The 27,383-nt window shown below is 38.5% G+C and overlaps 1 protein-coding gene across 1 annotated transcript in view; it reads left to right on the top strand.

The window, feature by feature from the left end:
* Nucleotides 1-18,604: 18,604 nt before the first annotated feature.
* Nucleotides 18,605-27,383, top strand: part of slc1a2b (solute carrier family 1 member 2b) — a 17,999-nt gene continuing 9,220 nt past the window's right edge. Inside the window, exons 1-8 of the mRNA XM_008411513.2 lie at nucleotides 18,605-18,883; nucleotides 21,105-21,244; nucleotides 23,958-24,110; nucleotides 24,359-24,609; nucleotides 25,198-25,345; nucleotides 25,673-25,799; nucleotides 26,793-27,026; nucleotides 27,153-27,347. Coding sequence (XP_008409735.1) covers nucleotides 18,846-18,883; nucleotides 21,105-21,244; nucleotides 23,958-24,110; nucleotides 24,359-24,609; nucleotides 25,198-25,345; nucleotides 25,673-25,799; nucleotides 26,793-27,026; nucleotides 27,153-27,347 — 1,286 coding nt within the window. The 5' untranslated portion in view covers nucleotides 18,605-18,845. The remainder of the gene's footprint in view (nucleotides 18,884-21,104; nucleotides 21,245-23,957; nucleotides 24,111-24,358; nucleotides 24,610-25,197; nucleotides 25,346-25,672; nucleotides 25,800-26,792; nucleotides 27,027-27,152; nucleotides 27,348-27,383) is intronic.

Raw genomic sequence — 27,383 nt, 5'->3', positions numbered from 1 at the left:
TATATATATATATATAATACTTTCTAATCCCATGTGTATATATGGGATTAGAAAGTATTCTTACACACAAAAATCACATTAGAATCTTTGTATTAAAAATAAAATACAGATTTTAAAAATATAAAATTAACAGAAACAAACAAACAAAAAAAAAACATCATGTTGTGTCATAGTAAAAACCCACCTGTAAAACCTTGAGATGATGTGCGACATGCAGCACCTTATGAAACTCAAGGTCAATTTCTCATACATATTCATCTCTAAGCTGAGTGCAGTATCAGCAGGAATTTGAGTTTTTCAAATTATATGACACGCATAATTCACTGCTCACCGTCTATCACTGTTCTGAGTTAATATATCAAGAGAAGGTAACGTCAAACTGTGACAAAGAGATTTTACATTTTTGGTAAGAAACAAAGCTGATAACAGCTCATATTGCCAATGTTTATCTTCACTTCTTTCAGAGATGTCGGACAGCAGTTGCTATTTTATGCATGACCTTTCCTTGTTGAAAATAGCAAGTTGATTTGAGTCTCCATTGTTGATGTGGCACAATGTTCTCTGTTGGAAAATCCTCATTACCTCAGAAGATTTTAGTGTCTCCTGGTGAATCATCAAATGATTCATTCCTGATGACTACTTTTCCCTTTGAACCAATGCAACGWTCTCAATCAACTCAAAATGTTAACATTACACAGAAAAACGAGAAACTGGGAAAATACTGAATGAAATCTGAGCACATTAGCCAACAGCACATGTGCAGTTAAATCTTTGAACTGATGTCATATCCCAGCACATGTGCAGTTGGCGAATGTGCAAATGTGCTCAAGTTAAATCAAAACATAATTTTTAATAATTTATACACTTTCTAGGAGAAAGTGTACGTAAGCAATGCAAAATTATCAAAAAAAAAAAGTTAACATCTTTAATGTTTAGTATTCAGTATAACCACTGTTCTTTTGAACTACTTGATGCTGTTGATCAAAGATTAACTTGCAGGAATGTGGTCTAACATAACATGAAAAAAAAGCAAAGGACAAATAGATAAAGGCTATAAATTACTGCTATAAATTCATAAATCAAGATCAAAGTTCAATGTTCATGCGCTTTATATAGTAGTGACAAATGAAGTGACGTCTGGAGACTATTTTAAGCAAACCGTACAGGAAACTCTCCATCAACACATTTCTTTGATGATGATGTGTTTTACTCAGCCTTTCTTGGACTCTTTAATCATGCGTCACACATGCTCATGCTGTTCCTGCCAGCACACCTGCTCAGTCAGAAACCWACGCCTCTCCGCTCACTCCTCTAGTGAAACCTGGAACTGCTTACGCCAAAGGCAGAAGTCACAAGACAAAGTTTATTAACATAGCACAATTACAACAACCTCACCTGACCAAAGCGCTTCACAACACATCTGCTTGTTGATTTGACCAGTGTTTTCTGTTTTGATCATGCATCTTAAAATGTAAACAATTTTAAGCAGCTAAGGGAAGAAATAAAAATAAGCGACTTCATATTGTACTGGTAGACTCACTGGTGGCAAAGCTGCAAGTAGAACCAGTTGCTTAATTGCTGCAGCCCACATGAAGCCCGTTTTCATAGATCAAAATCTAATCTGGCATGTTTGAGAACGTTGACATATAAACTCATATATCCTGTTATGCAATTAGATAACTCAATTTAACCACTATACTTCCTATTTTAACACATCTATCTATCTATCTGTCTGTCTGTCTGTCTGTCTGTCTGTCTNTCTATCTATCTATCTGTCTGTCTGTCTGTCTGTCTGTCTGTCTGTCTGTCTGTCTGTCTGTCTGTCTGTCTGTCTGTCTATCTATCTATCTATCTATCTATCTATCTATCTATCTATCTATCTATCTATCTATCTATCTATGACAGAAATATTCTGTCAGATTTATTTTACAAGAGTGGTTAGGGTAATCATTACTTCAACTTACAGACTATTTAGGATATTTTAAAAAATGCTCTGATCATACTTAGTGCAATACAAGAGTAATATATTTAATGACTCTTTAAACAAGAATGTTTGCCTATATTTGTGGGGCATGCTATAAATGAATGGGTTGACCATTGGGACATGGTGTACTTTGCGTATTCTAACAGACTACACAGACAAACTCTATTTTCTGACACACGTGTGAACAGAACAGGTCTAAAACATTTATGTCTGTTTAAAAAAGATTTACACAAAGAGAGAGAACAGCACTTTCCCTAAAATGTTAAAGCGATGCTTTAGGCGATTAGAATTCAGCGTGTGATCAGTTCTGATCACAGACTCTCTGTGCTCCATGTGCTTCCCGTCCTGAGCGGGTTTCGCATGAACTTTAACACTAAATGGTGTTTGCGTGAGAATAAGGAGACAGAGGGAGGAAGAGGGAATGTTAGGGTGTAGGCTGCATCTTCGACCAACGGGAGTTGGCATTCCCATGCAGAAGAGACAAAGAAGGTGGGGGGGGTGGCGAGGAGGAGGTAGACGGTGGGGAGTAAAGCGTCGAAGAGCGAGGTAAGGCAGAGCTCATTCAGTGGGAGCGTTGAGCTGCAGGAGCTGCTCGGATTTTACTGGCAGAAAAAAAAAAAAAACAGAAGCCCCTCTGGTGTGTGAAGCGCTCCTGTCCCGGACCGCTGTGCGCTCTGCAGCTCGTTGTGGCTCACCCAGTCTGAAGCGGATGCGCTTATAGAGCCTGCACACCAAAAAAAAAAAAAAAAAAACTTTCCCATTGTGGTTCACAGCAAAGGTAAGATGCTTATGTTTTTTCATTTTATCATGCAAACGACAGAACGCTTTTTACTGTAGATTATCGAGGAAAACATTGTTTTAATCGTGATTTAAGCTGTTTTACAGTTAAACACCAGAAGTTACATTTTAGCCATTTCGTCAGGTGCACATGGGCAGCATACTGACTGACGTTCATATTTTCATTCTGAAATGAGCATGGGATTGCAATGCGACATTGGGCATTGACTCTAGACACAACAAATAATTAGAAACATATTGCGAAGAAAAGTCGTACAGCGCAGACTACCAAGGTTTTATTAACCATAATAAGCCATATGAAAAAGTGCAAGTATTTCTGTCATCATTTTTTTAATTACAAAAGGTGCATGCCAAAGTTTAAGCAACGTATGAAAGGAATCAAGTTATGTGTTAAAAAAAAAAAAAGGACAAACTGTGCATTCCGGCTAAGACTGCAGCCTCTGGCCATCATTAATTGCAACACCCAGAGATGCAGAAGCTTGTCTTTGGGTAATTTTGTGGCTTTTTGCTTCTTTAATCATGGTAAACTCTGGTCCGCAAATAAGCATTTGCTTCAGCAAAAACGCAAGTAGGCTATGAATTAGCTGTCAACAAGTTGCTTCGAGCTAAATTCGGAATTGATAGTGTTTACATTTTGACCACTTGATTAATCGATATTTGAAAGACCATAGATTCATGTGGACTTTAATGGCTTACTAATCTAAATGTGTGAGTTACAACGCAAATCTAAAACATTATATTTTAAAAAAAGGGTTTTTAATATGCATTTTCTCCTGTACTGTATTTCTAATGCCATCGGAAATGAATACAACTTCCTGTTTTTGCAAATTAATGGCATGATGTAAAGGAATTCCATTTTTCTGTTGCCCTACATATTTACATCTGAGAAAACCACATTTTACAAACATCGCTTCTTTTTATGCCGTGGTTGCGCCACCCATCTCCCGAGCCAATCATCGCAGTCCTTTTTCTTTTTTGTATTAAAACGCATGCATGCTCAATAAAACGCACTCACGGAAGCAGACACTTTTTCAAAGGTACCATCAATGTCACCATGGAAACCAAGTCTCTTGGCACCTTGAGTTGATTGCCTTCTGCATCTTGGCTTGTCTGGAAAGCGTTTCTGGGCAGGCGCTTGCAGACGCTCCTGTGAACTGTGAGTCCCGGATAAATGATGGATTTCAGTGTTGGCCTGGTGGTGCAGGCTTCAAAACGCGGTTTGTGCCGCTATTGTCCAGGGGAAACCCTGGCCTTTAAGGGGGATTCTGCACAGCAGTGTCCATGCAGCTAACACATTCCTTTCCAGAGGCTATTTATGTTGCATTTCTAACCTACATGAATGAACACAGCAGACATTCAAATCAAGTCCAGACAGACTGCAAAGTACACTGAGTCACTTAACAGTAAGCGTGTTCTGAAACATGCAAGCATATGTGTGTGTTCATTATATGAACAGTTGCTACATACATTGACCGCAGTCCTATTTAGTATGTTTTGCACAATATTCATTTGCACCAGAGCCAGACCCAAAATTATAGGAGGCCCAAAGGAGAATTGCATTTCCGGTCCACTTCGTCGAGCCCAACAAGTTCAATTGACTTGATTTCTGTTTGATAGTTACATCTTTTGCTTCATACTAATTACCTCTTCAGATAAGGTGCTCATTTATATGACGTTTTTTTTTTTTTTTTTTCAAATGTGATTGTAATGCCAGTCAAATCAGACGAATGTTATATACATGGCTATGAAAGAAAGATTGCTACGGGGTAATTTTTTGAGAATCTGTAGAAGCATGCAACACAGGTTCTCCCAGCTCAGACACAAATAGAAGAAATAATCAAATTAACTTTCTGACCCTTGAAGTAATTTTTTTACCTGTGGGGGTTTTCTCTGTGTTCATTAACATGTCCTTTAAGACTATTACTCTACAGCCACCAGGGGGCATTTACATCAGACTGATCAAGATTTGCACAGAAAATAAACAATCTGTAATAATAGATTGTTATTATTACAGATTGTCTCCCACTAAATTATTTTGTGAGAGACTAAAAATGCAATTTCTTTTTACCGTTTTGTGCTACAAGTAATGTTCAAGTACAGTGGCTGCAACATTGTTAGGGAATATATTTGGGACTAAAGCAAATACATGTCAGAGCAACATGCCAACACCTGCACCTGAAGCATTGTTAACGTCACCACAAATGTTTCTCACCCATTTTATATGCCTGTTATCCATCAGTCATTTTGTGCTGGCATTTCTGTTGTTGTGGTGTTTCATAAGATGTTTGAAAATAACTGCTGCAGAAAGTTTGCAATAAAAAAAAAACAGTTTACAAATAATGCATGCTCATGTTCTTTGTTTTATACATTGCTCCTTCAATTCAGTGTTGTTCCTTGAAAAATATCAATCCAAAATTAATGTGGAAACACTTCTGAAGTGAGATTATACCAGTGGCAGACGTGTGTGTGTGTGTGTGTGTGTGTGAAAGTGTGAGAAAATCACTGTGTAGGAGGGATAAATTAAAAGATTAAAATATGGAAAAGAAAAGAAACAAAACCATGAAATTGTTTCATTAATCTTATATACATACATCACAGACTAGTAGAGCAAGTTATTGAGGAAAAAAGGGTGGGGTCTGTTCTTCTTGAGGCACTTTGTGTGACTAAACTATCCTGCCTTTGGGCAAATAGCCAGAAGATGGAACATATGTTACCTGCCAGCAAGTGCAATCAAAGCTCTCTTCTCACTGGTGGGAGGGAGGTAGATGGTGAGCTGGGAAACTGCGAGAGAAAAGGACAGTAGAAGTAGGATAAAAGAGGTGAGAATCCAGGTGAAATAGACAGTAGACCCAGCAGGGGCACAGTCTCAGAGATGTGTGAGCTTGGGCAAGTATACGGATGTGCATGGCCATTCATGGGGCTTCGCTGTGGTCTTGTTGGCAGTCTTTTCTGCATCCAGTGTTTGAGTAATCCTCCTGGGAACACACAGAAGCTGCCAAAGTACCATCCAGCTCCTCTGTTCACTCTTTCCTTGCTCGTCTATCTCTGCCTCTCTCTTTTTTTCTGCTTTCTCAGTATCCTATCATTTAATTCCTTTCTAATTACCTTAATATCATTGGGTTTCACTTGTCTTTTTCCCTCTCATCACTGTATTCTGGTTGTGAATCTTCCCAGTGATGAGAAGAGGGTGATTCACTCTCATATGGTCCTGCCTATAGAATCAGCATATCGTTTCTCAGAGAGCTTGAACAGAGTGAGGCCATTCCCATGGACTGACCAAACAAAGAGCCTGCTTCCCTTCACTTCTGTATGACTGCACAGGAACAGACACATAAGCATTCACCAGCGGGGCTGCTGCTGGGCGGCAAAACGACAGATCTCAGCTGGCTGTGGTTGAAGCACCTCTTCAGTTTTGCTATGAGACGGCGACATAAACAGTGAAAAAAAACAACAACAACAAAAACATGAGCATCGTTAGCCGTGCATGTTTACAGATTTTTTAAATTAATTTTAGGTAGAATCTAAATATTTTAGTGAAAAATCATCGCATATCAGGGAGTAAAGTTTAGAATTTTCTTTTAGTGTAGGGTTAAAACAAAGTTTCTGTCATATGACATCATTTATGTGTTTCACATTCCTAGTCTTTCTATAAAAAAGTGGAATTCTGAAAGCATAGGTTTAGATTGTTGATGCATGCCTCAACAGGCTGCTGCAGGCTATATAGGATATATATATATTTTTGTCTCTCAAGGTAGACACAGGTCAAGAATACCACTCTAATAATAATAGCCTGCACGGTTTTAAAAAAGTTAGGGGCTTCAATAGAAGGCCAACGCATGTTGAAACAAACTATAGTCAGGACCCAAAGTATGTATGCTTCTTTAAGATTTAAGATTAAAGTAGTGCTTTGATTTTACTATATGCTTGTTTTGACCCGGACTAATATTAAGCCAGACTGGAGTACGATAGATAACCTATGGAGATTGCAACAGATTACAGGGATGGCAATGAGGTCTCCCAATTTCAAACTCATCACCAGAGATATATGATCAAACTTAAATTGGAAACATGAAATAGCCTATGGCAAACACAAGAAGTGTCTAATTGCTGCATTGTCAATATATATATTTTTAATTGATTATTAGGAAGAGTTTAAATCGTGTTCATCATGCCATTTTTTTAATTAAATGTAAACAAAAGACATGTATTGTTCTTTTCAAAATTGATATTTATTTTGCAATTGTTTTGTCTTTGGAGAGGTTTTTGTCTCATTTCTTTTAATAGCAAACTTCTAAACTAAACTCAAAGAATTTTAAACATGTATCTACAAGGGGTGTAAATAATTTAGATTATGTTTTTTTTAGGTACTGAAAAAAAGTTCTGCAGAGTTTTAGATAGGTGTACAAGTTTTAGATCTAACAGGAATTATGGAATTATGTGATTAATCCCTATTTGTGCATTGAATAATATGCTCATAACTTTTATCAGATGTTTATGGTGCGTTGTTGGTTGATACAAAGCTTTGGACTTTGTATCAACCAACAAAGTCCAAAGCTAAGTTCTGCACTGATACAGAACTTAGCTTCCTGTATCAGTAAGTCTGCCATATATATTACCTCTCTCATATTCAGTCGTGGTGGTCAAAGTGGACTTAGCACTGCATTCATAGCATTTAAAGCACAACAATGAAACATCTTCCCGTTTTATAATAATTTTTAATTTATTGGTATTTATCTTGTGGAACAAACAGTAGAAAAAATAGTAATAATAATATCAGAATCTTTTTTTAAAGTCACCCACTGGAATTTATCAAAACAACAATAAATCAGGATTCTTATCATGATATCTATTTTTTTTTACAATAAATAATGCTATGAAAAATGCCCAACCCTAATATTGAACCAGACGTTTTTTTTTTTTTTTTTTTTTCCCCAAGTGTGATTTTCAGTTTGGTGTGTAAACAAATAAAATAGCGTGAACTCCTGGTGTTCACGCTTAGGAAGAAAAACAAATCAGATTTTTCACTATTTGATCTGCTAATCACTGATCATGAAAACTGCTCATGTGAAAACCCATTGATGCATCCATAGTTTACTACTTCTGCATCTTTTTTTTTAAATTAGCTAATTTCCCGTTTTTCCCCTTTTTGTAGCTTAATGCAAGTAGAGTTAATGTTTACAATTGATATCATACATGAATTTACATGCAGGGGGAGTCTGAAAGGGATAGAGTCAACATTTATTGACATTATCCCATCCACCTTTTCAACACCGTTGCTGTTCTCCTCTGAAATCCCCAAACCGCCCACATCCTATTGGCACCTGCTACATTGGAATTCAGGTCAGCAGGGGGGTGTCACGAAATTGCTCACAGAGTGATTGGTAAGGCGTAGAGGAGGCAGAACGGAAAGAGGGTGGAGGGCAGGGGTCTCATATTTGTTTTTCCCCTCTGTTACTAAAGGCCATGCCACTGTAAATAATCAGCCCATTGTGCAGCAACAAAGGAATTATAATGAAAGCACATGAAGAGATTTGTTTGAAACAAAACGGTTCATCTGAACAGTTGTCACAAGATTCAGTCTGACAGATTCACACTGGTTACCACATAGCGCTGCCTTTAGTTTATGCCAGGGAACTGTGAGCTTTAAACATGTTGTCCAAACCGAAAATGAGAAAGATGATAAACGGCCTTGCTTTGATCCTAGAAACAGAGGTAAGCTGTGAATAGGGGTCTGTTTAGCAGAATCAAAAGGCATAAAAACGTTTGCAACAGAGACACGGGTTCTGCTTTTCACTGTTTGCATCCATGTAAAGATATTTAGAGAATTTATTTTCATCCAGTATAGTGCAATAGTAAGTCAAGGGGAGAAATATCAAAGACCTTTACAGGAAAAGAAGGAAAATATGATAAAGCCAAGAAATAGCAAAATTAAAGCATAACACTGAAAAAAAATGTGTTAATTCCAAATCAAGACGTTTTAACAGCTTAGACATGATTGAAAACTGATAAAATAATATTTGACCTCTATGGAAAGGCTTTACTAATGTTTTTTTAGTCTTGATTCTTCCAGAGCTGAGCAACATAGAAACTAAAAAATAAAAGCAAGCTATCCTATGCCCTGCTTTGACAAGAAACATTAAAAGTGGTCCAAGCATTAAGCCTTGAGGAACCACCAGTGACATCACGTTCACTCAGATTTTCGATTGCTAATTGGTGCAAAGTTGTCACTGTCATTTAGATCTGAGTAAATCTAGCACAATACCAATCACATTCAATATTCCAGTCTGTCAGTCAGTATGTTACAATCAGCTGTGTCAGCACTGAGATCCTTGAATATTTAGATTAACTACCTATTCAGCTACCTATAGCCAGGTCTGTTCAATAATTGCCCTGTATTTGTTAGGCATCCAAATTAAATTCTCTACTCATATCCAGATTGATAAGAAACAGAGGTGCAGTGATAGACACTTTGCCATATCAATTCTTCTGGTGTATTTGGAACTCTATGTGGGAAAAAAAAAAAAAAAAAAAAAACGTGCTTAATGAAGACAACAACTCTCCCATCACCACCATCGAGTTTTGTTGCTCTCCTCACTTCCTCTTCCTTGCAGTCTCACCCTTCATCCTTTCCATTTCTCCCCCCTTTTTTTTCCTTTTCCACAAATCCTCAATTAAGTGCGCAATGGGCCTCAGAGGCAGGTTTGTGTGCATCTTTTGTTCAGACTTGGGGAATCGACAGGCATTAATGTTCCTCTTGAGTACGTAAATAGCCTGAGCTGTGGGAGAGCAAGGCAGGGTTGTCAGTTGCCCGCTTAATCTCAGAGAGCTCCATCACTTTCAGACATTTTAGGAAGCCCACATGGGACATGCATGAGAACTTCAGCTCCAAACTCAATGGCCACATAAGAAGCAGTAACCTTCAGCAGCCATGTCCGCCCCTTCTTCTCCTTCTCTCACTGTTTCTCTGGCCTGCTACTCTTAAAGTCCACCACCCTCATCCACCACCTCTCCACAAAAAATACCCCACTAGCCTTCACCCCTTCTACTCACTCGCATAGACCCCTGACCAATCCACCATTTCCATGAGCGTTGCTCCCCACTGATCGGCCTATCCCATTCTGACAAGCTCCAGTTGATAGACCCGACACTGTAGATCTGTTTACCTCACCCACTTGTCCAGTGGAACACACAACAGTGCCGTTCACTGCCTGTTTGTCAGTCCTCTTTTCAGAAGTAAAAGAGGAGAAGAGAGGAGGGGGAGTTGCAAAAACAAAAAAAAYGGAGGAAACAATTAAGTTTTCCCTCCTCCCTATGAACCCCATGTTAGCAGTTTCCCAGCTCTGGATTCTGTGAACCAACTTGGAGTCCAGTAAAGTGGCCCATTATTCTAGCAGAGCTGGCGTGTTCCAAGAGCGGCTTGCCTCAATGGCTGATGAACACAGAGAGGGGTTTGTTAGAGGGTTTTGGCTCAGCACATAATTCACTGGTTAATTGGGAACTCTATCTATCTATCTATCTATCTATCTATCTATCTATCTATCTATCTATCTATCTATCTATCTATCTATCTATCTATCTATCTATCTATCTATCTNATCTATCTATCTATCTATCTATCTATCTATCTATCTATCTATCTATCTATCTATCTATCTATCTATCTATCTATCTATCTATCTATCTATCTATCAATCTATCTATCTATCTATCATGTATATTCAGTGATTGAGACTGTATTTCTGTCTTGTCTGAAGGTTAAAGTATAACTGGGATTTGAAGGAATTTGTTGGCCTGAAATCTCAGCTAAAGCTGACTTCACCATCTTTTGAAAGGAATACAATGTTCAAGCTCAAGGGATCTCCCTGTGACTGGGATCAAACGATGGCAGCATGTGGAACATATTCTTGTTGAGATCAGCTTGATGCTGATTGTGACTGCCTGCATCAAATCAGTAGAAAAGCCAATGAGAGGATCAAAAAAAAAAAAAAAAAAATCAGTGAACTGAGGTACAACAGAGGTTTCCCTACTGCATTCATCAAAATTTTGCATATTATTTGTAAATATTGTTTTAGTTGCTCGTGGACAAATGTGACGTGACCACACTGCATTGTGTGTGTGTGTTATCCTAAGGGATCAAGTGCTTGGAAGCAGGCCGAGACATGACCAGACATCCCTGTTGAAAATCTTATGTCTTTCAAACATGCAAACAAGGGGACTTGTTGAGGTGCGATAAAAGAAATATCAGACAAAATAAGTAAAAAGAGTACTATAAGCAATAAGAGTGGCCCATATTGTAGAGCCAGTGAAAGAGATAGATTGGTCAGTTGCACTTCCATGATTTCCAGCTTAATTCCATGTTGTACTTTAGGTAACATTAATGATGTAAGATTTCCTTCACCAGGATACTAGAAATAGGAAATCATCTGACTGGAAAATAAATTGTACAGATAGCCTTAAAAATGAGTGTCTATGAACTATAACACAGGCCTACATATGGTTGATGAATCTAGTATTCATCAAGTATTTATATTAGTTATCCTATTTCCTTAGCCTGGCCATTGCTTTCCTGTGCAATTCTTCTCGAGAAAATTCTCACTTACAGCACAGTCTGGGCTTTTTTACCTTTTCTTGGATTCTCTTTGGTAGATTTTCCACCGGGTCAATCAGCAAACAGAATGATAAGTTCTGTTTGCTGTGACTGCCTGATTGTGTAAGCAGTCACAAGCCATGTTGATTTTCTGTGCTGTTTTAGAATTGTAGTCTGTCTGTAGTTTTAGCAATGGTAGCGGAGGAAGTCAACAAAGCTGTTCAGTCCATGTTGGCCACACTTCCCAAAATATTAAATTAACAATACTAGCCACCTTGTTTGGATTATGTCTTTGCAGTGGAGGTTGATTGTTTACAGCGCAGGCAACTCACAGTAAGCATTCATAGCGTTGAACTGGCGTACTACATATGTCATGGGCAAACGTTAGTCATTGGGTAAAATGTAAAACTTCAACATGCTCCACGCCTCCAGGAAGTAGATGTGTATCAATTGTCGAGAGCCCATAGCCTCTCTATAAGCAAATAGCATAGGATCAGCAGCTGTATTTTACCAGGTTGCTCTCTTCTTGAAGCCTAAACATCACTATGTGCCACAGTTAGGGGCAAGCATTTCCACTACACAGTTGGCTCTTGGTCCAGCAATGATCAGAAACCTATTTTTGTTGCATAAATGTCAGAGGTGTGTACACACCTCTCCTACACACAGGTGTGTAGGGAGAGAGTTCATTAGGTTTAATTTGCGGATGTAATGAGCTGCGTGTGTGTTTGCAGGAATGGCCTTTAGTCAAAACTGTGGGGGGTGTGAGGAGAGCAGGCCATGGTGACTGCTTCTGGCTGTGCTTAGCCCCTTACGGCTCTGTTGTTTAATTAGACAGAAAGCATCCAACCTATTTTACTCCACCTATAAGCACTGCTCAGCATAACTGCAATCTGACTTGTCCACCTTCAATAGCATCAGACTGAGACTTAGGATCCCAGATGACAATGTTGCATTGCATATGTGTGCATATGAATTTGCATTCATATTTATGGGAAAGATTGCACTTCAAGTGTGATGGATTATCTAYGTGCATTTAAATCTGAGAGTGTTGAATCTGGTGATGTATGAAACAAGATTTATGAAGCCGTTCCGTTACACAGCGCCAGCTGTCCTGCACAGATGTTAATGTTTCATGTAACTACAAATAACCTAGCAACTTCAAAGACAACCCCCCTTATCTAACCTTCCCCACATTTTTCTCTAGGTTGCATCTCCATCCATTTGTCTCCACTGTTCCTTAGCTAAGCAAACTGTCTTTATTTTACCCCTTTTTCATCAACCCGCCTCCACACACAAACACTGTTCCTCATCTTTGTTTGCACTGCATTCTTGCTGTTTCACTCCTCTCTTATCTTCCTGTCATTCCCTGTCAACGACATATTGGGTACTTGTGGAGAGGGGTGTGGTGGTCTTGCCTTACTGACTGATTTAATGAGCTCCTGTGGGGATCAGGCCAAAGCCATCAAAAGCGGTGTGCAGGGATATTGTATGTTCTGTTAAGCGGAGGCAGGTTTGCTAGTGGCAGTTTAATGACTCGGTTCATAAACTGCAAGTTTGGGCAGCTGTAGAAAGAGATGCTTTTACAGTATGGGAAATCTCAAGTTAGTGTTCTGTGTGATTTTGTTTTTCTCTGCCTCTCATCTCAGCATTTGCGTGGAAGTGGCGGGGGCAGGAAGACAGAGCTTAGATTCGAGCAGCAATAAAAAATATTTTAGCTTCTGCTTAGAAGGACCCAGATGATGGGCATCACAGATAAGTCTCTTTAAAAGCAGAGAGAGGACAGGGTTAAGGTTGTAAATGCTGAAGCAGGGCACATAAATGTCAGATGTTTAGGAAAAATGTGAAGCAGCGGCTGCTCAACTGACCTTCAACAGTGAAGCTGAATTATTTTCTGAGATGCATGCCATTAAAGAAAAGTCTATCTCAGATTAAGAGCAGCCCCCTGTCATCATACACTGATGGGGCATGATTACAGTGGGACTGGTAGCATCTGACAGACTGACAGACCCTCTATCATGATTTCCTCTTTATGAGCACAGAAAGCTTTGCTGGGTGAGGAGAAAACTCATGAAAACTCCATCTTTGGATTTTTAAATGTTATGATAAAACTTTAAAATATTTTAAAGGAGAGTTTCTACAAAGTTTCAACTGCAGTCACTAATCAGTGTAGGCCTGGGCTGGTGTGGGATTCTCATTGTGCAGTAACCTTGATTACAGTGACCACAGATATACAGTATCATTCTGTTTTTACATTCATTTTACTCTGAAATGTAAGATGTGGTTGAATGATTGAACTGCATGGTTTCTACACTGTGCCTCTCTGTGTTTATTGCTACTGGAAATATCACCAAACATTTCAATTATTTGTATTTTCAATGTGGAGAATGCATGTTTCATTTAGTTAGAGGAAGCTTCATTCACTTTGGCTGCATTTGTCACTTTTTTCTGTCTCGATAAACTGACATTTAAATCATGGGAATGATTTGAAATAACATTTTTGCAGTTTTGAAATTGTCAATCGTTTGGATATCTTGGTACATGGCCTATCGCTTGTACTTCCAGGACAAAAATCCACTCATGCTATCAAATATATGGGATAAAAATAATAGAAGGTTCAAGTAAAATGTTTACGAGGCAATGCAAAAAGAAACTATTTAAAAAATGCAAATGTCTAAAATGAGAGGTTATGTCATAGGCCATCAATGAGATCAAATCCCAACATACAATCTTCTTTCGCTAAAAGCAGCTTAATATGTGCTTAAGTCAGAGCGATCCATGCTGATGAGTCAAAACACAAAATAAGGATTTTTTCCCTACAGAGAAGAAAACATGTACTATAACTTTGAAGTCCTGTCAAAAATGTATGTATTCTTATACCTATTTTTTTGGCACACACTTCCATCAGTGTAATTTTAATTCAGTAGAATTCAGTTCATTTATAGAACGCCAGGTTACAATAAATGTCTTCTCAAAGCTCTTAACAAATCTTAAGATCTTAACTTCTGTCACACATACATTTCAATTCCTCCTAGTTATCAAACAGTAGAAGACTGAGACAACATAAAACGAAACAGAAAAGCTGCTGCAGTAGTGCTTCCTATGTTAATGAAAAGTAAAAAGACAATAGCAGGAGTTTTTGGCAGCTTTTTCTCAGCCAGTACCCTCTCCAACAAGGCATTACAGCCAAACAGAATGAAAGGTACAAATGTAACTTCTCTGGACAGAAAAATAACAGAGAGAAAACATAAAGTTAGAAGTTGAAGTAACAGCAAATACAGCAAATTGAAAAGTTGTAGAAGAACAAAGTAGAAAAGTAATTAAAAGTGATCAGTCTGTCCTGCATCCTAAGCCTATAGTAACATACAGAGATAGCTCAGTATAACCTAACTCCTTAAGAACAAGTCATGTAGGAGGTAGAGTCAGGTAGAACTGTCTTTATGGACCAAATTTTGTATATAATATCGGATGCAGTTGACTTCAGTAAATACAAAAGGCACTTTTTCGAATGGCAGCAAAAGCTATCCAAACTATGAGGTAAATAATCTCCCATTAACTTCTTGTGCCACACTTGGCAGTAACAACTGTGCTGCCAAGAACTGGCAAACCTTTTAGTCATCTTGCAGGGTTTCAAGCATTTTCAGGATCTTAACGGCCATGCATTTCAATCAGATTTTTTAGTCTGAACTTTGATTAAACCATCTTCTTCTTTTTGCTGAAATGTGATGCTAGTTTTATATCCGATATAGCGGAAAGAACACACTTTCCAAAAAGTTTCAACATTGTCTTGTCATTTGATAAAATTATTTCCCAAAAGTCTTGGTTGTCATCAAGATGTATTTTGGAAAATGAGAGATGGATTTTTTGTTTTTTTTTTGTCCTTACTGGTGTTTACCTTGGAACGTTTTTACCCAGTCTTTTTATTATTGTTGAATCATGGCCACAGGCTATAACTGAGACAAGTGAAACCTGCAGCGGTTTAGATGTTGTTCAACGTTCTATTGTGACATTGTTTTGGTAACTTGGTCTCTCCTGTGGAGGTTCACCACTGTTCCAATACTGTAAATGTGATTCACTAGAGTCCCACAGCTATAGAATTGGCTTTGAAACTTTATCAGAGCAATTTATGTCAATGACTTTGTTTTTGTGCTTTGTTTTGAGATGTGTTGCTTTAAGAGTGCTAACCAGTGAATTTCAGCCCAGCATTCCAGAGATAATCCAAGATGTAAAAGTGTGGGTGGAGGGTGTGACTTTACTTTTTCACACAAGGCTAGGTTGGTTTGAATAGCATTATCATTTGAAAACAGCATTTTGTATTAACTCAGACTATATCTGATTTTAAAATGTGTTTTGTGATTTTAAAATCACACAACAAAAAAAAGGGAGTTAATAAAAGGATTAAATTTCCAAACATTTATTGAAATGAAAAATGAAATATTTTGCTAGACTTGATACAGTGATAGTGAGAGAATCATTGCAATCCAGCAGTTTGCTCCAGCTGGATGTTTAATTAAGCAAAATGGCTTTATTCAAAGTAGTGTTTGAGTGTGTCAAATTATGTCACAACACCTTCATTTATTGTTTAGCGCTTGAACTTGGTCTGATAACAATGTGTTAATATTGACCCATAGAAAATCAGTATAAAAGCAGTTTTACTTAGTGTGCAAATTTGATCAGATTTTTAATCTCTCTTGAAGGTCCACTTGGATTCGATTCAAGAGAGCTTCCGTCTTTCAGTTTTAGAACCCTCCAGTTGTTTGCAGCAGTTAGTATCGACATCAAATAAATATTTTGCTTTGGATGAATTTATGTGCAGGAACATGTTTAGAGAAGGAAAGGTTGAGGTCTAACCCTAATGATTAAAACATATTTTCAAAAAATGATAAGGAAATAAGAACAAAGACGGGGTTTTCATTGTTGAAGCCACTTTATTCCCAGTGCAAAGTTTTTTTGTTTTTGCTGTGGAAATGCCTTTTTATCAACGAATGTACTCATCCCAGCAATTATCTCGAGATACGTGATTGAGTGAAGGAGTAACAAAGCTCCTCTTTCCTTTGGGTGCTGGAATGTTTCTCCTACTTCACATGCACCTCACAACCTGAAGGGTTTGCTGAGAGATCCCTTTTGGGAGGGACCTGGTAGGGGGTTCGGAGCTTGTGGACATCCAGAATGTGTGAGCCCATCTCTCTCTCCACTGTATTGCAAGAGGTTGTGAGGCCCAGTGGGTTGGGTGGTTGGTTCGGGGAGAAGGGGGATATATCCGGAAACTGGCCTAGATCCAGTTGTCTTTGCCTCACAGTATATTGTGATACACAAATCATGAGACTGGGCACTGGGCCTCTCAAAAGGCCAGTGGGAAACTGGCATTTCTAATTTACATGTATGTCTGTGCTATAAAACCTGAATTTGACAAGCATAACCGCACAACCAGTCACTTCATGGTCATTGCATTACCACATGTTGCATCAGTGGTGGAGTAAATATACGTAATTCATTGAAAATGCAGGAGTGCAACACCAACAATGTTCTGCTTGCAAATGTTCTTTCAATCAATGTGATGAAATGGTTTTATATGGATGTTACAGAGAAATATATAAGCTGAGGTGAAGATAAAGAGTGTCTGTTCGATCATTCGCTCGGGTCGTATAGCATCTGTAAGTGGTTTTTAATCAGGCTGTGTTTGTGTGCTGGATTTGTGTGACTAAAAGCTTCCTCTTTTCCCCTCATCCCCTTCCCACTAAGTCACAGAGTGTTGCTAGGACAACCCCTTGTGGTCCCTACTGCATCGCAGTGGTCCTCAATGCCAGCACTTAGGGAACCTCCTCGCACTGGGAAGGCTGCATAAAATTGGGATAATCGGCGTCGATTATGGGAGACAATGGGCTGCCGCTTCTCAAAGATTCATTCATCCTGGAAAAGAGACTGTGGAGAGAGGGGGGACAGAGAATGGGGCGCCTTGGTCCCTCCGCTGCTCTCCCACGGTGGGCACAGGCATGACATCAGTGGCCTGAAAGAACTGGCATTCTGGACATGTCCATTACTCCCCCCTTCCTCACTATAACCTTGCTCTCCCTCCAACCCGAGCCCAACCTCCCGCCTTTTCTTGCCGCTGCCAGTTTGGATGGAGCGCTTGGCCAGGCAAGTAGGGGCCACCGCTGCTGTTTGCGTGTGAAACAAAGCCCTTCAGAGGGAGAGAGAGGAAGCAGAGAGCTTCACATGGTACCAGCCAAAAGTAGGGATGGCTGCCTCAGCCTTCCCCATCTCAGGCCCCTCTTTTGGCTGATAGATGCTGGTGTGACCCCAATACCCCCTTCTCCTCTAGTGTCCCTCTTTCTTTCTCCTGTAACCCCTTCTTGACTGTCCCATCCTTTTGCTGTCATATCACAAACTTGCCTTATGTTCATTCCTTAGAATGATCATTGCACGTCAAAGGATTTGGCTTGAGTGATTTCTCATGACACAGCTTTTGCAAAGATAAGGACGGCATTCCTCTGGCTTTTGTTGTGAGATTGGTCATTAGTTTTCAAGAGGAAATAGCTTTCCAACACATTTCCCTAATTAGAATGATGCGATGCTGCTCCACATGGTGTGAAGTCCCATGCTGCTGAGAGACTAAAGCGAAGTCAGCGTGGCACCGTCCTCACAAGAATCATACGTCGTTTGTGCTTTGCCTTCCACCGAAGTACGGGAGTTTTATGCATTAGTAGAATTACATAAATCTATATGCTGTTATGACTGACTTCAGTATTAAAAAAATGTTGTGTATGCATGTATGCAGTCTGTGCTTCAAAATCCTCTGTAATGTCACTGAGTGTTGTCCATCAGGACCTTAAAGAGAAAAAAAGAAATGAAATCCTTCGTCCATCATTTATTAACTTCTCAGCAAAATCATCCCTGACAAAGCGCTACTGTCCACAGTGTGCCATTAGCAGGGATCATCATCCTCATCCTCTGCAGCCCAGACTTTCTCATGCCATCCATGGAGTTTGAAAGTATAGTCGGATGTTGGATTACATAATCCAGGGAGTGCAGGATTTCTAACCGATTTGACAATTAAGCTCATACACTGTCCCCCCCAACTCCACTTGTACTTTTGGTTATTTATTTACTCCTAGGTTTTATCACACGAATGCGTGTTCCTGTGCATTTGTGTGTGCGTGTGTGTGTGTGTGTTTGTGAAGTCAGAGGGTGGGGGCGAGGTAAAAGAGGGGTTATTGCACACATCAAGATGGGGCAGTTCAGGTTTCTGTGGCTGCGATTCTGGTCCAGACTACGTCCTGTCTTCCCTCTCTGGATGCTTTGGAGCCGGGTGGGCAGCTGAGAGCGGCTAGCCGTCAGCAGACCTCTGCTGTTTTCAGCTTCGGACATTATCCACTGACACCTGCCAACTTATTGGATGGAGCACTTGTGACACAATTAATGCTTTTTTTCTGCTGATTCACCTTAAACTACCAAAGTTTGGAGTTCTGCTCCTGGTCAATGTATATTGCACTAACCTCATCACAGCCAGAAATGAAGTAAGTAATTAAAATTTTCAATTTTAGTTACAATATGCCTTTTTCGTGATTTTTTTTCTTTTGTTCGTTTTTACTTTTTTATCATTTATATATATGTTACTATTATTGTTCTTAAGTAGTTAATGTACCAATTATGCATTTTAGTCAGGATAATATTTTGGAACATTTTAAAAAAGAGTACCAAATAAAACTGTTATTGCTTTTCATTCTTGAAGTGAACAGAACATTCAAAACATAGCAATATAAATGCAATATATTGTATATATAATACATTATAAATATATCGCCTGAATTATGATATCCCATTTAACAATTTTGTTATATGCCACACAGTCCCACATTTTATTCTTTCCACTAACGTGTAACTTAAATTCCTAATTAAATCAGCCCAATCATGTTCAAAGAATGAATTCTGATGACAAAGAGGCTTTGGAAATATATAATAACCATTAATTATTTTTTGTCTATCTGAATTTTGTTTCTCTAGGACAGGAATTATGACATTTTATTAAATTTTTTAAAAGAGCATATAGGTTGTTCAAATGTAAAATGGTGAACTTTTTATTAAATGATGAAAAAAGCTTGAATTTTTTTCATCATTCAATCTGCATGAAGCTCAACTTGCAGTACGTCTTTATATTCATCTGTTCAGTCCTTCTATCTCATTTGTCTCTGACTCGAAGGGAAAGGTGTTAATGAGAAGACTCGGCTCACTTCCTCACTCGGAGCTAAAAATAATGAAGGGAGAGTAAAAACGGAACATCCGTGTTACATTTATCATTCCTTCTGGTAGGAGTTCAATTATTTGGTACTGCGCCAACATTTTAATTTATGAATTCCTTTTATGAAATACGGAAAGTGCATAGATGGTGTTCAGCTGTTAGCTCTTTCTTATTTTCAATTCACACGTTACTTTGAGATTATTAGAAGTAGATTTGACTACTTTGACCCGAGGCTGACCATGTGGTCTTCCTATAATGTCGTTTTCTCACACATCGCTGGAGGGAAACTTTGTGTGTAAGCTCAACTGTGGTGTGTTCAAGTGGGGCTATTGTTAACATCTTACATAACAGTACCATTAAAATGAGTTTTATTCTTAATCCACGACTGAGATAAAGAAACATACTTTTCTTGCAAGAAAGGTTTATCGCAGGAATTTTGGTGAAAAATGTATATTGATTTGAAACATCTACTACTCAGACACTACTCATAAAATGCCAACAATTTGTTCCAATGTGTCTCCCTGTGTAACTAAATTTGCGCTTAAGCTTCATGTCAAAAACAAGTTTGTTTTCTCATGCTATCGCCTTGTGATTGCAGGAGATAGTTTTAACCCCCCACTTACTGAAAAAGTTAGTGGGGGGTTAGTGGAGTCAATGTGTTCCTGCAGCATTTGCAAATCATTCTTATCTTGTGTATCATTATTATTTTTTTAAACACACCTGCAGAATTGAAAGGTGGTAAATGGTTCTTCATTGCATTTATAACAGACTGCTGTAGTCCAGCCTGATTGGAGGTTTATCATCACCAGAGGGAAGTACATGAAATGTTTCCTGTCTTACTTCAAAATAAGAGTCCCCTAATAGGCCTTTTTCTTATCAAGGTTTGGTCAAATTAATCAATGGACCTTAACCAGACGAAGTTGTTGACAGCAACTTGAAAGTGCTTCATGCTTCAGTTCAACATGAAATATTAATTTCACTCCTATTCATTTTTCAGTCATTTTCTTGTGTACTTAGTGTTTTGTTTTTGGATTAATTTAGATTATTTATTATCTTTTAGAAATAAGATTAACTGAACAACTGTATGTATGGATGGATTAGAATTGTCAGTACTGAAGAAATAAGAATAACGAGCAACAGACATGACTTTACCAAATGCTTAGCACATCTTTGGAAAGGGGAGCAATTATCAAGCCGCATCATCTTGTCAGCTTCAATCTGTTGGATGCCATAGTAACCACGGTGTTCGAGTGACAGCTTGGCAACAGTTGAATGCTTCGCATGTTTTTTTTGTTACACTGCTTTTTGAAAAAAAGTTATAGAGTTTGTAGAGACAATAACTAAAATCATGTGGCTTTCACTGTGAAATTCTCAATCTAAAGTTATACAGCATAACATCTTTTTTTTTTGTAACTGTAAACCCAATGGGTCATTTTATTTTTAGCATTTATTAATAAACTCTTCTCTTTTGTGTTTTGTTTTTGCCTTTTTTGCTGCAGTGCCAACAGTATGCCTAAACAAGTGGAGGTGAGGATGCATGAGAGCCACCTGGAGCCCATCGAGGCGAGGCCACGGTCCAAATGTGCCCAAATCTGCTCCAAAATGTTCAAGAACCTCCTGCTCACGCTCACAGTCCTTGGTAAGGAAAATCTTTTATTTCTTCTCTTAGGCGTATGATAAAAAAACTGCTCTGTTAACTCAGAGCTAAAATCTGCAGCTAGCTTACAGCGTGGGGAGGAGATGCCATCTGTGTTCAGTGTACCAGACAGTAAGCTGACTGGGTGTTCTGACCTTCTGCAGCACGATGCCACCTGCTGCTATGAAAAGCTCTTCCCCACTTACAAGTCACCCAAACAACCTATGGTGATGGACGCAAAGTATTGTGATTACCACTGTAGCTCTGTATTGAAGGAGGAGAATTAATAAACACTAAAGGTCATGACATGTTCTGGTTGCGGAAACAAATCTTTAATTAGATTACTTTTATGCCTTGTCATGGCCATCAGTGACACATTACTTTCTAATTCTGAGGTTTTGGAAATGCCTTCCAGTGAGGAATTTTAAAAACTTTGGACAGTCCAGCTTCTATGAACATCTCAATCACACAACTCTCATAAAGGGAGCCAACAGAATAAATGGATCTCCTGTCACATCAGAACTAAGGGATAAGGATTAGTAAAGGAGTAAGCAACTGGTCAAAGAGAAAAGATCGATCCTAAAACACAGAGTGTCTAAAATCCACCGGATGTTGGCAGCCCCAGGATGTTACTGGTGCTTTTCTGCTGGCTGCGCACCAACAGTCATACAGACACAGAGGACAGCAGCTGGCGCTAGTCAGACCAGATGGATGGCAAATTTACATTCTGGCAATAATTGTGCAGATAGAGAATGGCTGCTACTATATGCATTAAGACTAAAATATATGTCTGCCAGATTTACTGATCTTAAGGTTTATGCATCTAAATATAGATTTGATAAGTTATATGCCAGCTCTCTCAGTATGCTTGTCTGAGGCACTCAGATGTGTGGCATCAAAATACAGAGGAGGAAACAAAGGTAATAGTCTGACACTTGAAACAACTACATAAACTGATAAAGATTTTTATTGTTTCAGTTGTTTTACAGATAAAACAAATTGTATCAAAATAATAAAAAAAGGAATGTTTACAATATTCTCTATGGAACAGAGCGTAGGCCGTCGTGATGGCTGCTTCAAATCACTGGTGTTTGAACCTCAAGCTACTTTGTAACTTAATTGAGATATACAAGGAATCATAGTCTATATGAAAAATTATAATCGATGTTTCTTTAATGTTTTTACATAAAGTTTCTTTGACTCCATGATGGTTTTGGAGGTGCATATAATAAATAATAGACTTGTGTACTTCACAGTTGGGATGGTGTAAACAGGATTGTAATTTTTAAAAATATTTACCCTAAATGATCATCATGGCCAGACCCTTCAATAGTTTTATCAGTCAGCAGGGTATATATGTAGCAAAAGGCTTTTGTCCTAAAGTTTGTGTCTAAACTGAATGTAACTCATGCTGCTTTGGGGAAAAACAGCTTCTTCCTAACTGAATGTCATTTTGCCACTGTCAATAGTACGATGATACTCTCTTAACAGCTTCGGCAAGAATCTTCACAATGACTTTTGCTTTTGTCCTCGTGTTGGTTTGCACGTTTCACCCCAAAACACATTTACTGTATATTTCAGAACTCTTCTCCTTAGTAAACAGTGTAATGGCTGGACATTCGTACTGTGTTTATACTCGGGTATAACTGTATCAACAGATGAATTTGGTAGTTTCAGACATCTGGAAATCCAGGGATGAACCAGACAGTTATTTTTCTTGGGTAATGTTATTTTATTTAAATTTTTTTCCATTATGTCACACAACAAAGTAGTATGTTTGATGTGTTGTCCTACAGTAAATACATTCCGAGGTGTGCCTTCAAGTAACTGAAATAGTGTGAATAACCAGAATACCACAAAAGTAATTCCTAGATGTTTACAAAATCACGTCGTCATTATCTGTGCTCTTGTAAATTGTTGGAAGTCATTGTTATCTTTGAATTTTAAAAACATTTAAAATTTCTTAAAAAGTCGACTCTCATTGTTGTTACATCCAACAATTGGAGGTTATTGTGGTAATTCTAACTGATTTAAACCACAGAGGTGTGTATTTCTACACAGAGTACATAAATATATAGTTTCAACTGAATAAAAAAAATCTCTGGAGCTATGACTACACCGGTCCGTATGAGCTTGTTACCTGTCAAATATATTGACAGTGTAGCTGAAACAAGAAAGTATGGCTGGTTTCCAAGGGCTCCCAGGAGAAGCTTTCTCTTTCTTTCAAGAACATTGAAGCACATCTGTGATTTGCAGGGTTGCCTCTGAGCAAACCACAAAAAAACTGTAAAAAATATTTTAATAGCAGACAAGTGCAGTAGTGTAAGTTTTCATCCATTCTCCAAATTAAAAAAAATAATAATTTTTTGAAAAGTTAGGTTTCTTGTGATTACATATACCAAACCTGACAATCTGATATGCTACCTCTTTCAAAGAAATCTGATCTTGGCTGGTTTTGGTTTTATCTTCTCAACTCACTGTGCTTGTAGCCAACAGGATCTTTTTTGACCCTGAACAGCAGACTTGAGAAGGTGGGAGTAGATACTGAGTTGTCTTGCAAGACAAAGAACCACAGAAGCAAAAAAATGATTGAGAATTATTAGAATTTTTATATTAAATAGTATAGTTTTCTCCCTTGAGATTTTTTCCCCATGCTTAGATTAAAATCTTTAAGTGATTATGAATTTTGAAGTTATTCCCACTCCTTTGACTTTAGGTGTGATCCTGGGAGCTGTAGCAGGGATGCTGCTGCGTGTTGCCTCTCCAATTCATCCGGATATTGTCATGGTGATTGCCTTTCCTGGAGATATTCTGATGAGGATGCTGAAGATGTTGATCCTGCCTCTCATTATCTCCAGCTTAATCACAGGTGCCGACTTTATCACAATTCACAAACGTGTGCTTTTAAATTCTCAAGGAAAGCAATGTTGCTCATATTGACTGGATGCTTTCTTTTGTTCAGTTTCCACTGTTGTCGTACTCCTGTAACATGCTTGATGGTGATCATATAGTCACCAAATAGCATTTGTTTTGATCTCTTTATTCCTACATACTATGTCAACTTCTTCACTGAACTAGAAATGACCGGATAAACATCTTGGCTTGTGTGCGGTACAGGGCTTGCTGGCCTGGACGCCAAATCTAGTGGCCGCCTGGGAACCAGAGCTATGGTTTACTACATGTCCACCACTATTATTGCTGCTGTCCTGGGTGTCATCCTGGTGCTAGTCATCCACCCTGGCAACCCCAAACTGAAGGAAAATCTGGGCGAGGGCGAGAAAAACGATGACGTGTCCAGCTTGGATGCCTTCTTCGATCTGATAAGGAATCTCTTCCCAGAAAACCTGGTGCAAGCCTGCTTCCAACAGGTAAAAGATGAGATTGTGCTTCTAATTGTAAAGTTGTCATTATAATATCATGTCGAACTAGAAGAAATTGCGATTTATTTCATTGAAATAGTTAGCTTAAGACTTACGCTTATCTTCCAGTCTGCTCGACTGTTTAACTGTAAAGATTGTGACGGAAATTTTGTTAGCTGGACCCGTCCACTCTGAGCGCTCTAAGAGCGACAATAACACTTCCATTCAACGTGTGACAGCAAATACAAAACAGGTTCAGATACCGTAAGGCTGATTTTGAGCACATGTTGTTGTTTTGTTTTCTTCTATTTAGACCATATGCTGACCCAACAGAATATGGTCTAAATAGCAACTGAGCTAAACATATCCTGACAAGAATAAAGCTAGCTGCTGCTTAAAAAAAAAGAACAAGAGGTTATTTTCAATTATACTATCACTTTAGAAAAAGCCGAAATACATGACGTAAGTATCACATTACACTTTGTATAATTAGGTCATAGCATGTTTTAAAACCAATTAGGAAGCTCTAATGGTTTTCTTCTGAGAAGAGAATTCTGCCACTTATTTATGTTTTTTTTTTTGTTTTTTTTCCCCCAGATCCAAACAGTCACAAAGAAAGTTGAGGTGGTTGTGGAGGAGGAAGTTAATGTCACCACTGTGGAGGGTCTGGTGGCTAACATTACCAAGGAGCCACAGTTCATCATCAAAAAGTCACTTCAGTTCAAAAGTGGCATGAATGTTTTGGGTATGTAACACGGGGCCCTCTGGGGCCTCGTAGTTAACTGCACACATTCGTACCGTTAAAATTTAGCATCAAATTGATGTTAAAATCATCAAGCTAGGATGCTAGCGGTAACAAAGCTAACATTTGCTGATGAACCCCAAGCTTCTTGTGATGAAAATGTAATTTATTTGCTGTTGAGGCATTTTCATCTACTAAAACAAGTCGGCTCATCAAATTCATTTCTCATACTTGCCATTGTAAATATGTTTATACATTTTCTGCCTACTTCCGTACTGAAGTCGCCCTCCATCGCATCTATTCTGACGCATTCATAATTTTCTGCTGCAGGTATGATTGGTTTCTTTATTGCATTTGGCATCTGCATGGGCAAGATGGGAGAGAAGGCCAGACTCATGATTGAATTCTTCAATATCCTCAATGAGATCGTGATGAAACTTGTCATCATGATCATGTGGTTGGTATCTGTCATGAATTTCTTTGAACCATTTCAAAACCCATTTTACCATGCTTGAAAAATATAAAATATTCATATCGATGCAAATTTTTTTCATATGTTCTCATGCTCCACCCACAAACTTTAATGTATTCTCCTGGGGTTTTATGTAATACGCTGACATAGCACAGTATTGTGACTAGGAAGGAATGGGATGGATGATTTTTGTAATCTTTTGCAAATACGAATCTGCAAAGTATGACAGGTATTCAGCCACCCTGAATCAATATTTTTTCAGATATATCCCAATGAGTCTCTGTGACTTCTGTACCAAAAGGTGTTCTACATTACAAATTTTGAGACTGAAATGTTTGCAAATTCTTCTTTCAAAAATAGCTTAATGTCAACCATATAAGATGGAGGACACATTGGAGTCTTAATTTTTAAGTTTTACTAAAATTCCTCAACAGGATGTAGGTTGACGGTTTGACTTGGCTCTTCTAATACTTGAATAATAATTGAACATTGTACATTTAGCTCTATGTTTAGGATTGAAACATTGAAAATGTGGATTTTTCATTAAGACCGAAAACTTTTTTTTTTTTTTCATATGACCAGAGCATAATTTGCCCTTATGTTTGCTTTGTACACTGCATGGCTTGTGCCAAACTGCTACTCTTCCATGAAAGTCAGATTTATGGAAGGCATGAACCACAGATTTTACATCAACAGGTTCTTCGATCTGAGCTTTGGACCTCTGCAGCTGTCATAGAGTTATCACATATAACTCTAAGTAAATACAATCAAGCTTGTGGTTGTAAGTTTTACAAATGTGGAATGGTTTAAGCTAGCTAAGCTTCCAAAAATTGCAAGAAAGGAACTCCTTTATCTCATGTTATTTTGAAATATATCTAAAGGAGATTACATCGTGATCACAGTGCTCTTACAACTTGTTTTGATTTTGCTCTTCTCTTTAATTTCAAAGTAACAAGAAATTGTTTCTCACCCAATAAGGTACTCTCCCTTTGGTATTGCCTGTCTGATTTGTGGCAAGATCATCTCCATTAAGGACTTGGAGGTGGTGGCCAGGCAGCTTGGCATGTACATGGTGACTGTGATTATTGGTCTGATCATCCACGGCGCAATCTTCCTGCCCAGCATTTACTTTGTCATCACAAGAAAAAACCCCTTCACCTTCTTCTTGGGAATCTTCCAGGCCTGGATCACTGCCCTGGGAACAGCTTCCAGGTCAGCATGAATAAGGACCAATGGGTGAACAAGTCATTGTGAATAATTGTTTTTAGAAATAATTTATGCATGGTTATATGTGTTTACAGTTCTCCTTGTTCTTTTGTTTTTTGCTTTTATCTCCAGTGCTGGCACACTTCCTGTCACATTCCGTTGCCTGGAGGAGAATTTGGCCATTGACAAAAGAGTCACTCGTTTTGTGCTCCCAGTAGGTGCCACCATCAACATGGATGGAACTGCTCTCTATGAGGCTGTGGCGGCAATCTTTATTGCCCAGATGAATGGTGTGCATCTTGACCCTGGTCAGATTGTCACAGTCAGGTGAGAAAAGCATTCTTTTTATATTGACATATACTA

Source organism: Poecilia reticulata, linkage group LG6 (genome assembly GCF_000633615.1).
Source record: "Poecilia reticulata strain Guanapo linkage group LG6, Guppy_female_1.0+MT, whole genome shotgun sequence".
In the NCBI taxonomy this organism is placed as follows: domain Eukaryota; kingdom Metazoa; phylum Chordata; class Actinopteri; order Cyprinodontiformes; family Poeciliidae; genus Poecilia; species Poecilia reticulata.
This window is presented reverse-complemented; position numbering and strand designations above follow the sequence as displayed.